This window comes from Rhopilema esculentum, chromosome 14, assembly GCF_057945365.1.
Source record: "Rhopilema esculentum isolate cy_ngs chromosome 14, ASM5794536v1, whole genome shotgun sequence".
NCBI classification, from domain to species: Eukaryota; Metazoa; Cnidaria; class Scyphozoa; order Rhizostomeae; family Rhizostomatidae; genus Rhopilema; species Rhopilema esculentum.
The window spans coordinates 521,445-534,264 of NC_142828.1; the positions used below are offsets into that span (position 1 = coordinate 521,445).

The 12,820-nt window shown below is 36.6% G+C and overlaps 1 protein-coding gene across 1 annotated transcript; it reads left to right on the forward strand.

Moving 5' to 3' along the window:
• The first annotated feature begins 670 nt into the window (after nucleotides 1-670).
• On the forward strand, nucleotides 671-10,956 carry LOC135696166 (protein farnesyltransferase/geranylgeranyltransferase type-1 subunit alpha). The gene is made up of 7 exons (XM_065215454.2): nucleotides 671-870; nucleotides 1,701-1,815; nucleotides 3,520-3,624; nucleotides 4,415-4,687; nucleotides 5,030-5,092; nucleotides 8,656-8,827; nucleotides 10,552-10,956. Exons 1-7 carry the CDS (start codon nucleotides 741-743, stop codon nucleotides 10,648-10,650), a joined length of 957 nt encoding a protein of 318 aa, XP_065071526.1. The 5' UTR covers nucleotides 671-740; the 3' UTR covers nucleotides 10,651-10,956.
• The last annotated feature ends 1,864 nt before the right edge of the window (nucleotides 10,957-12,820 follow it).

The following is a 12,820-nucleotide window of genomic DNA, read 5'->3' on the forward strand; positions in this document are numbered from 1 at the left end:
GGTGAGTTGCTCTACATTTGATGTTAATGACTTGTTTATCTTAAATTCTGATTTACTCATTATCTAGGCACATGACAATAAAAAAATTAAAGCAAAACGTTCAACGTTTATTCTGCTTTTAAAATTATTGAAAAGAATCATCTACACCCAAAGCGTCTATGTTATTTAGCAAGAAAACTATTTTGATCACTAAACGAAAGCTTTAGAAAATGTTCACCCGATATCACTTTTTTTAACCTAAAGTCTGATATCTCAGCCAAAATGATCTTCTTGGTAATATATTAAGATATAGTAATATAGAAAAAGTAATATAGTCAGAGCAAAGGTGCACGTATTAAGTTTCAAGTTTAATTAATTTATCTTATACTTATTAAGTATTGTCTATACTTTGAGGCAATTTTTTATGAATCCTTTGAAAATATTTTTCAGAAATTTTCTGAAGCACCTGTCCTACGTTTTCCTGACTTTTCACCCATTTTTTTTATTCAAAACCCATTTGAATTACGCAAAAGAATTCTTGGCGCCAAAAGGCCAAAAATCCTTAAAACTGGATGTTTGTGACATCATCACATTACCACTCCTAGCTACGACCACAGATGGGCGTAGTAATTCTCCTCGTCGACTTAATGCCACTCGTTTATAGAGACACCATTTTTTAGAAGCCTCGTTCAGATGTTCATGCTTGCTCTTGACTCTTCCATGTTTCTTCCAACAAGATAAGGTATTTGGCAGCATTGGAGATGTCTTCCTCCGATTCAGAAGGAGAGGATTGGATTCCATACGGAGAGCGTGAGGAATGGAAGGATGTTGAACCTATCAAACAAGATGATGGTCCACACCCAGTAGTTTCAATCGCCTATAGTGATAAATGTAAGTATTATTTTGGCATAGGCCGTTGCGCCTATTCCCAAAAGGTTTTTGCCAAGCGGAAAACTCCAATACTAGAAAAAAATAGCATCAGGGTGATTGCTTTAAAAGGTTGTATAAAGAGAATGTTATTTATTACCTGAGAAAAATACCTCTCAATGTAGTTTTTAGAGTGATGCGTTTATGAAGAGGTCCAGTGTGCAGCCCAACTGCTCGAGATAATTTTCAGCGTTTTACAGTGCACTTTAACCTTTATTCAACTTTGACAAACATTTAGGGTTTGACCATAACCCCCATCACAATGCAAAGAATCAGTTTTAACACAACCTTTGCCACAGATTTTGACACATGCTAGGGAGCATATAGTGCTCTGCAATGTACCAACAACAATTATTATACCAAAACATTCTTTATATGTAGGTCAACCTGGCCAATTGCGCTCTGGCAATGATCTCACCAAGATGTAGAAATGAATAGTTATCTGAAATTGAGTTTTCCTAAATAATGCTAATGTAAATACTGTGTGTCATAAATTATTATGAACAGAGCTAATCTGACCTTGTGTGTGTATTTGACATATACAGGGTGGATACTAGCAAATGAAATATTACAAGATTTACTAGGGAAACTCTTGGCTAGCATTTTTCTTATCTTGTTTTGTCTTGGAAAGTAATAAAAATGTGCTTATTCAAACAGATGACTCTACTGGTGACACCAACACACCTTGCATTTTTTTATTTTGACATTTTTACAATTACTTATTGTATTTGCCTTGTCAAAGCCAATGCCTTATCATCCAAAGAATATGAAATTAAAATTGTCTGTCTTTGTAGTTCGGGATGTCTATGATTACTTCAGAGCAGTACTGAAAGCTGATGAGAGAAGCGAAAGATCATTTCAATTAACCCATGATGCGCTCTCACTGAATCCGGCAAACTACACAGTTTGGTACTATATGATTTTTATAGTCAATAAAATCTCTTACTAGTTGTAATTCAAACATTATACTGTGTTTTTATTTTGAAATACAGATGGATATTTTTACCCTTGGGTATTATTCCAGTCAACATTTTGAACATTTAATTTCAGTAACATGATGCACAACATCTTAAAATGCAGACCTGGCCATTTGAGGCAAGGGATAGCTGGCGCTCACTTCCAAGCTTCCCTTGCAACCTGAGATGAGTTGTGAATCTTTCCTTCCTAAACAGAACATGAAGGAAAAATTGCTCCCCTAAAATTTCCATCCATTTACTTTTTTCGTAATCACAGAACCCTGAAAACTTTGAGGAGTTAATTGGTTTTCTTGTAAGAGCAATTTCTCTAATCTTTGCATTTTTTGCAATTAATTATTTGCCTGCTGTGCATTTTTTATGATATTCATGAACTTCAATCTATTTGGAAAAGGATAGTGGAGCAAAAGGTACATTTGCAGAGCTTAGAACCTTTCAATCTAATGAAAACAGGCATATTCTTGGTAGGAAAGTACAAGAAATTAGTAAGAATTGTTGATTGGGGGATAGAATAAAATAACAGGTCCCTTCCAGCATTAGAAACAAGACTCTCCCCAAAAAAGAACAGTCTACTCGGTCTCGCAGTTCAAAAACGACAACCTAAACATGCAATTCCACTATTGAGAGGCATTTTCTGGAAAACCCAGATGATGCAACAATTATCATGGCAACATATTTTGGATTGTTGGTAGAGCCCGGTCATTGATCTACATAAACATGAACATGTTATTTTAGTCCTTTGTGCCACGTTTTGAATTACTGTTCTTTTTTCTTTTGTTTCTTTTAATTCCTTGTTTATTTTTTTTAAAGTCATTTTTAATTTCTTTTGTGTGTTATCTTTGTGGCATTTCCGGTGGCATTATATCTCTTTAAGTTCCGGTTTCCATTACTCTCTTTTCATATCTTTCACCCTTTTTCTCATTCCATTTTCATTTATTTCTGAACGAAGTGCCCCGAGCCACTCATTTTTGGTTAAAACGATAATGTGGGTGTTCCCGTTACTCCATTTTTATTCGTTCTCATATCCTTTGTTCGAGCTCTTTTTGCTGAGATTGAATGACTCAGTTGTTAAATGCCTCTGTCTTCGCTGTTCCCTATCAAACGATGCTTTTTTGAATTACTCTGTTTTTGAATGACACCACTTTGAACAACGTTTTTGAATGACTTGGTTTGGTATCAAATGACTCCATTTTTTATCATATTAATGGAACTCAGAGTCTAAAACGGATTCATTCGAATCTGTTCGCACAAAAATATGGAGTAATGCCTAAAAACTTGCATGCTTTTCTTAAATTTTTTTGTTGTCAATAAACTTCTTCTAAATTCCGTAAAAATTATTTGATTCTAGGAGAACCACAAACGCTCTTTTCAAACAGTGATGCACCCTTTCAAATACATAAATGGCATTTAAAAGGCTATCAGTCTTCATAAAAATTGTAAGGTCTCCATTTTATGAATTGCAAGCCATCGCACACCGTTGCACTCTTAGACTTTTCAAGGTGTGCAATTACCAGCACACCACCAATTTTCATATTACCAGGACTGTTCTGATATTTTGTTTGTTTTTAGAGCTGATTTGAGAGAAAGCTTGTTACCATTAATACTTAAATGAGTTGAATCTATCTTCCTTTTATCAAAGGCACTTCCGACGCGAGATTCTGAAATCTTTGGATAAAGACCTAAATGCAGAGTTGCATTATATTACCAATGTTATCAAGGATCAGCCCAAGAATTACCAAGTATGGTGAGTTTGAAATCACTCAGAGACTATTCTACGACTAACACTAATGAAATAGTGAGGTTATCAATGCCAAGAACCATCCCTGGTTTGCTGTGAAGCATCCCATGTCAGGCTTAGACTCCGTGGACCATGTTATTGTCCTGATTTATTATTTGCAATAAAGTAATTAATTGGAAATAAGTTGATATAAGACAAGCAATTTCTGTTAGATATTGAGGCAATTGCAATTATAATCAGTACTGTGGATGTAAGTTTCCATATATTTTGTCAATGTCAATTGTTATTTGGAACAAATTGTCTTCTACTATTCATTGCAGTATTATCTCTTTGCAGCTCTGTCGGTTATAGAATATTGTCATATATGACCTGCTTTGGATTGTGACATATCTTTGGATATGACCTGCTTTTGGGTGGGACATACTTTCCAATACCACATACTTTCCAATATGTTGTATTTCAAGATTTGACATACTTTTGGATTTAACATACTTTCTTATGTGATTCTTTGATTCAAAACTATTTTCAGCTCCTCAAAACTGAATTTGAACTTGTTTACAATGATGTAATTAGAACAAGGAATCATGATTAAAAAGGCAGGTTTGTTGTTTGATGATTGGCGTTGTGAAGAAGAAATTTCACACTTTGGTGTTCTTAGCGTACAGGGCTTCTTAGTTCCTACTCCAGGTGTCATGCTTAATGCAATCACCAGGGTAGCAGTCTTGTGTTGGTTTATAATTCCTGCCTTGAAATTGATAAGACCTTAACAAATTGTTTCTAAATTCATTTCCATAAGGTACCACAGAGGTGTAATAGTGAGTTGGCTAGGGGATCCATCCAAGGAGCTTGATTTCACTGCAGAAATTCTTAAAAAAGATGCTAAAAACTATCATGCTTGGCAGCACAGACAGGAAATTATACGCGATTTTAACTTCTGGGAAGGTGAATTAAGTTTTGTTACTCATCTTCTGGAAGAGGACCTCAGGAATAATTCAGCGTGGAATCAGAGATATTATACAATTGTTAACACAACTGGCTTCACAGACGATGTTGTAAAACGAGAACTTGAGTGAGTGAAACTGTTTTTGTACCAATGTTTAGCTAAGACCACAAATCCAGCATTTCATTTTTACTGAATGAACTCCTGTATAAAAGTACTTTTAATACATATTGCCATATGAGATCATCCTGTAAAAAAGTACTCTTTATGCATTGCCATATGAGATCCTATCAGAAACATGGCTATTGCCGTTACTCAAGGATTCTACTAACATTGATCGACAGTCCTTGTGAAGATTGTCAAGTTGGTACAGCTAATCATTTCAAGTAATTTTATGTTCAAGTCTCAAATCCAACAGCCGTTTTTATGTTATTGAAAACTTTTCCAATGCAAAGTTTTTTTATTTTTCAGCTATACCCTAGAACTCATCAAAAAGGCTCCAAATAATGAATCAGCATGGAATTACGCCAGAGGGTGAGTGTTTGCAATCATCTGTTTGCAATCATCTTTTTGCCATCACCTTTTTGTGCTACTCAATGGCCTTTTTTTAAACGAAGAGGATTTTCGACCTCTGAGACTTTTGCCAAAGGCAAAAAATCGTCTTTGTTGTGTAGGAGCATCCTTGAGGGACTCACTTTTATGTGAAACATGTTTCTGAAACCTGTGTTTACTTTGGCTGCTTTCAGTTGAAGATTTTACTATAAAATTGAATGCAATAATCGCGATTAGACTGTCACTAGCTTCAGGCTAGCATCTATATCGTTTTGCTGTGTGAAATTTCATAACTATGAAGTAAAGATGATAATGTAATATCCAAACCAGCACATTCAACCGCATATGTAGTTGCTAGGAGAGCTGCTGCAACTTAATTTTTTCTGTCCGGCAACTCTTTGCTTGAAGCTCGACAATTTCAATTTTTTTTGATGTATTTTCTTGCCTTTTTTCATTTTTTATGGCTACTTTTTATCGAGCTGGGCGTTTTTTTTGAACTGGTTGGCTTCGATAATTACGTTGGCCCTGTGTAGCGTTTTTAGCAAGCAACATGTGCTTGAAGTGTAGGAAAGGGTACTCATCTCTTAGACTAGCGTATCATTAATATTTTATTGGACCATTCTCCTTGTATCTTCACTGCTTATTTCGCTAGAAATGGTGAATCTAAATTGACAAACTCCGATTTGCACCCAGAAGAGGTGTTTCTTGTGGGAAAGCGCCCTTTGCGTCGCCGAAATCTCAACTAACACAATTTTCACGTTTTGGACTTTTGGCATATCAGATTTTCAAACATCTTGATTTCGCTGTCAATCTCTACAGCAATCGTAGATTTGTGTTTCAGTTTTGTAGTAAGAAGCTGCGAACTGCAGCGATTCTTAAGAGATTGTTCGATTATTGTTTCTATCAAGTTCAAACTTCGTTCACAATAAGGCTGCTCCTTGTTCTAAAAAGAAGCTTTAACTGAATTTGAATTCGATTATGGCGAATAGAAAATGTGGTAGACTATGGTAAGCCCGGCAGTAAAGTTGATTCAAAAATATTCTGCTCAACATGAAATTTTTGCTGAAAGGCTCATTGTTTATGTCCTTGTTACGCTAATTCTTTTTATATGTTAACTTTCCTATATGTGTAATTTTTCCGTTACGATACATTTTAAATGTAATTATATCCCTATACGGCTCAATTATATCATGGCCTTCACCAGTTTAGTTTCAGTTTCATATATTTTAGATTCGCTACATGCATGAAAAATATTACAGAAAATTAATACATCGAAACGGAAAATTAATACAATATACAATACATAGAACTTGGATAATTGTATGTAGCGAATTACTTAAAGGAAGAACTCTCTCAATAGGTAAACCAATCGAGGAGAGAGCCCCCCTATCCTTCAATAAATTCGATTAAATGATTAAATGGAAATACAATGACATGGAAATGGAATTATTGATTGACCTTGTTCAATAAGCAGATTTTCAGTTGCTTTTTAAAGGATATTTTTAATGGAGCATTTCGCAGTTCCACAGGTAATGGATTCCGTAAAGCGAAGAGTCAAATTATTCACTGGCTTTGATATTCAGTGTAATTTCATCATCAAATGATTCTTCTCTTGAGTGACTTCTTCTTTGAGGCCTGCCATCTGGGGGCTTATCCTTAATTATCAGCCTATTTCTCAAAAAATGCAAGTTTACCTGCTTCTCTAGCTTTCTTCAACTTTGGTACGAAAGCGTTCCTCGTGTCCAAAGTTCTTTTGCTGAAATCTCCTATAAACTTGATTCCAGACGAATTGATCTTGCAGCTTTTATGATATTCTCTTTCTGCTTACAGTTCTTAATCTTGGCAATTATTGGTCTGGGCCTGGCTTTTACCTTGAACCCATCTGGGCATGTGAAGAATTCCCTTTTTTGACCAACTCTATGGGCACGCTCAATTTCTATCTCTTCTTCAATTTGAAGCGATGCCTTTACTTGATTTTTAAAGAATTTCTCAGACTGATCCCATGTCTCACCTGACTCACTTTCTGGCATTCCTAACAGCTTGAGGTTATTCCTTGTGCTTTGATTTTCCAGGTACTCGCTTAGGTTGTACAAAGAGTCTATGGCCGTCGATTGAGATTTTAAATGGACCACCATCTCTTAAGTGCTTGCCTCCAGTGACTTTACTTTCACTTGAATGTCTTCAATATCCTTTGAGGAACATTCCAATCAGTCATCTTTCAACTAAATGGAAAAAATAAACCAAATGAATCATATTCTGAAACTAACTGATCTTTTTATTTTTGTAAAAACAGAACGCAAGATGACCTTGAAATTCGATAGGCCTAGAGTCATGTACACGCAGGCGGTGGGCCTAAACTTACCAATCTCGGATGGCTGCTTCAGCAATTACATACTTACATGAACCGCTCTCTATGCTTACTTACGTGATCCTCTTCCAATTTGAGCTTCCCATTCTTGCTAAACATCGTAATCTGACAAAGATCTTACTCTTAGCCTACGGAAAAGAGATGAGGCCTAAAAAAACGAAAGGGAGTGAACTGCTTATTTATGTATACCTTGAGCATTTTACCACACTAAGCAAATGATGTATTCGATTTGTTATAGGAACAAAACGACATAAGGACATTAAGGACACGAACAATTACGCAAACACGGTTATTTCTACATTCAGTTTTATATATTCTAAAATTCTCTACATTCAGCCCAAGTACATAACGCAACGGATACTAGCGAAGTAAAGCTAATTTAATTTTTTAATTCTAATATCGGTAACCTTAGGATCAGGGCTTTTATCATTATCAACTCTCGGTCATCTTGATAGCCCTTTATCTGCCAGTGTTAAAGATCTTTTCTGGCTCACGCAAGCATGTTTTTCTCAGACCCTGAAAACGTGACCTGACCTCACGTTGCGTCAATTCTCTTTTGAAGTCAACATTATCATCCGGTTAAGTGCATTTGCACCACCTGCTTGTCCATTCGCGTAGCAACAGCTTCCATGTAACAATAGATGTGCAAATCAAAGCTGTGAAACCAGAAATGTAGCAATTGCGAATTTTCTGCGCCCTCTTCAAATGTTATTGGCTGACAAAACTTAATATCAGCACTACCTTTTTTGCATTTTCCAAATGATCTCAGGGTAGGAACAGAAAAGGGATCCCAAAAGGATAGCTTCTATTAACAACTGTGTACGATTGAACCTTAGAGAAGCCGCGGAAATAGTTGGAAGCTTTCTAGAGGAGGTGATATCAACTGCTTATCCACTGAAACGTCTACGTTCAATCTAGAACAATAAAAGCTAACTAGAGTGTTACTTTGCTTGCCCGATTTGATGTTTGTTTCAACTGCAGGAATACGCTGTTCATTGCTTTGCCTTGATCATAATAATCTCAGCTCAGTTACTTTCCTTTGTGTTTCTTGCTCAAAGTACTTATAAGCCACTCCATCATCAATAGAAATTGCTAATTGGTGATACAAATTTTCAAAGCGATTATAGATAATTTGTGCAGGATTTCCCGTTGGATTTGCCAGAATTCTTTTTTTCAGGGTCTTGTCCGCCGCAGGTGGCCTTTTAAAATGGCCTCCATTCAGAGAGGCTGTTCTTCAGATGCTCGAAAACAACATAGACTCGCCGTACCTCTTGTCTTTTCTTGTTGATTGTTATGAAGAACAACTCGAAAAAGAGGCCAACGAAGATTCGCTGAAGAAAGCTATGGAGGTATATTGCGATTTCCTTTTTGTGAATGAAGAGATGAGTACACTATGTAGTGGGTCGTGGGGGACGTATACATATATTGATTGATCTTATTGATTAATTGATTTATTTGTTATTCAAATATATATATACATATATATATATAGATGATCAGTAAAAAAACAACTTGATTAACGTTTCGCAATATGCTTCTTCAGCATGATTCTACCTTGAACAAAAGATACCTCAGCACGTACTCTAGCGCTCCAACGTGCCTAAGAGTTATGCACTTCGCGACTGAAAAGATGTTACAAATCGTGTCACCTAAATCAATACTTAGCGACGTAATAAAACCACAATTTCCAATTAAGACCCCGTTTACACGAGACCTGGACCAGATCGGATCCACAAGTATCCGGATACTTTTGGATCCGATCCCTGAAATGGCAATGCGTTTACACGGGAACGAATCCAGATGAATCCAATTGGTTACGCGCATGCGCTTTTCGAATATTGGCGCGCATTTGACGTTTTCAGAACTTCGTGCGTGATCAAAACACAGTTCAACCTGAACATGGAGGGAGGTAACGCTAAAAGGGGAAAATTTTCTTGTACTGAAGAAAAAACTGCGCTACTTTTAAAAGTAGTATTGGACTACAAAACTGCAAAGCTTGCAGATGGACAGGATTGGGAAAATATGAGGACGAAGTACGACGACACATCGTCAATGTTTCGTAGTAATTCTTCAACAAAGTAGCCTATCAACTTGATGTTAGGTTTTACGGATCCATACGGGATCACCTCTGAAAGCGATCCCAAAAGTGTTCAGATAGCGGATCCAAAAGTATACGGATCCACCAGTTCCCGTGTAAACGCAAGGCCTATCCGTACTCTTTTGGATCCGATTCGGATCGGATCCGCTCTCGTGTAAACGGGGTCTAAAGCAATTTCAATTCCAAAAAGCGAGTAAGCAAAGAAAAGTTATCTTTGTCGCAACAAATAACTAAATTTCGCGGCTCAGAGTTTCTGCCCTCAGGTGCTGTAGGTGAAAGGTTCCAAGATCATTGCATCAGTCAATATTGAAAACTTTAAAATGGTTTCCATTCCAAGAAGCAACCCAAGTATGAAGTAGATCTACCTATGGGCATAGCGGATGCTATGAAACTACCTTCAAAGCATCAAAAGAGAACCGGCATTCTTCGTACACAGCGACAGGATACCTATGTTTTAAAGTATATCTTGATTTATGCTAGCGAATCCGTTACAGTCAGTGTCTCAAATCATGATGTTAAAAATCGGAAAGAGTTATCAAAACTTGTAGGTAATCCCACTGCCAATATGTATCGAGAAAAAGAGAAGCTTTCCAGAATGACAGACGGTCAAGCTCATTTAAAAATACATCCAGCTCTTGCGCTGTTTCTGCTGCATTGATCACTTTGATTTATTTTCTGGGTCATTCATCTCTTTTGCAGCGACCTTATCCAGCATTTTAAAAGCTGCGTTGCATCATCCAGGTTATCTCAAGCTGCATTTTCAAGCCCTTTTGCAATTTTGCCCTCTTGTTGCTGCCTCTTTTTTGGGGGATAATGCTTATTCGAAGCGGGGAGGCGCTTACCCTAAGATTTACGCCTCATTCATTTCAGACAGTTTGTTTTCAATTTAAGTGAAAGAAATATACTAGCGAAATTATGTTGAAAGGTGCTTATGTGTCATTTGTGCAAAGATGAAATGTGGGCTTTCTATTTCAGCTTTGCGACCGCCTCTCGACCGACGCTGATTGCATTCGACGGAGTTATTGGGACTACGTAGGCAGGTCACTGAAGTGCAAGTATGGGGCAAAAGCATAAGCAGGGGCTAGTGCACCACTAACTGCTTGGAAATGCCGATACCTCAATGATGAGAAGAAACTCGTCAGTTAGTCAAGAGCCAGAAAACGCAAGCTATTTAGGAGGATGACGTGCAGATTCAATGAAACAGCAAATGTACGTTTGACTGTTATAGGTTTGCGAAATATAACAATTTACGCTTTATAAGTATTATTTCATGCTGTTTGTTATGCATATCACATCATTAGCATTCACAGTTTGCTTTTATTAGTACAGACTTGTTGGATATTTTGGAAATAATGTCATTATTACGTTTCATTGAGCTTATCTGTCTCGATGTTTTTACTGCGATATGCTTGACTCAATTGCTGCCTGCATTTCTACAGAGAAAACCGGCTATGGCAAACACTGATATTGGGCCTCTCAGCAACCAGTATTTGTTTGTTTGTTTGTTTGTTTGTTTGTTTGTGTGTTTATTTGTCTTTAAGTGCATTTCAACCGAAATTATAAACATATTTTCATTAAATTTTAAAATAACGTCCGAAATGACACGAGAAAAAAATTTATCAAATTTTCTGAGTGATCCGAAGCATTGTCTATATCCAAGGCGCCATTATGAACATAAAGAACTGCTGTACTAATAAAATTACTAATGTGTTTCTGAATTATAGAAACATATTTTCATGGGGAAAATCTAGAATATATCATCTAAAAATGAAATATAGGTGATAATGAGAATAGTAATAAAAGTGTTTATGTAGGAAGCTCTCTTTAAGAGTGTTTTCAGAAAGGTCCGGTTAAATTTAGATTGGTAATACTACCTTAATATTAAATAGAAATATAATTTTAAAGTTAAAACATGTTATTGATATTTATAATTACCTGTAAAATTGAGATAGGCCGTAAAGAATTTATATAAAAGGTTTTCAAACTCATAAATGTTGGGCGTCTGTCTAGTGGATATCGCTTCATTGTACCATTCAGGGGCTACATTAACATAAACCACTGTTTTCCACGATTAAACCAAGCAAGCAAGGAAAGCTATCGTCACCCACGGAGGGAATTTGAAAGATCAACTCTATTTGAACAATTTCGATACTCTGATTACGAAAAGTCGATGTTATACGGAGGAATTCGGTGCCAGGAAGCCTCTATTTCATGTAGAAACCTCTTTTTCATCAAAATTCGACGTTAAACAGTAGTTTGTAAAATAATTGATTCTCGTCAGTTTCGATATGCTTATTTCAAAACTTGACCCCATAGAACGGAATTCTGAACGTATTGGTGGTACCTTTTTCATGCTTAAAACAGCGTTTTCATGAAATCAGTAAAAAACCTAAGACATGTAGTTCAACTTATTTCCTCTGCGTGCTAATTCCAGAAATTAATGGCAGCAGTTGACGACTAGTTTTTCTCAAGATGTTTATCTGCCGGTCAAAAAACTCTCCCAAAATCTGTCAAACTTGATAAATATTCGATGCAAGTGCTCATGTGAGTAGCATAGTTTTCCCTATACCTAAAGTCAGCGTCACAGCGTTGACTGCGAATAATATTAGAATGCCAAAACGTTCTTCTTTTACAAGAAATTGCACATGGTTTTATGCGGTCACTCTCAAGCTAACTGCCAAGCTTGTTGCAAAGCTTACTCTTGCGTTCATGCTAAATTCATTCTTGCATTAAGCCTTTATGTCCTGCGTTCGATTTCTTTGGAAATAATGAAGAAGCAGGAGTTATGTGGTTTGAGTTTTCAAAGGAAAGTTTTCTACCTTGACTCGCCTGACTCGGATGAGTGTCTTTCCTTTTGCTATAAAGCATATTGTGTTTCTTCAAATCGTTTTTGATTTTTGATCTCTTAGGGGTTAGGGTTTATCGCAGTATAGGTTTCTGTAGTAGTGCATCGGATCCCTGGTAGTGGAAAAGTGAACGTTTCTTGTCCAATCCCTGCCCATAAAGTTGCTTTGTTACTTGGAGTCCATCAAGTTACATTTAAGGTTTAGTGTTTTATGTAGGTTAGGTGGAGCAACTTATGCTGATGCACCAGCGGCTAATCGTCGCTTCTTATGAAAAGGGAAAGTAACCTCAACACCTGATTTGATCAAGGATGTGGCTATTTTTCTTCAAAGTCAATGAATTCCTTTATTCATGTTTTCTTTCCCGAGTAGGGAATTAAATAGAGGAAAACGATCTGCCA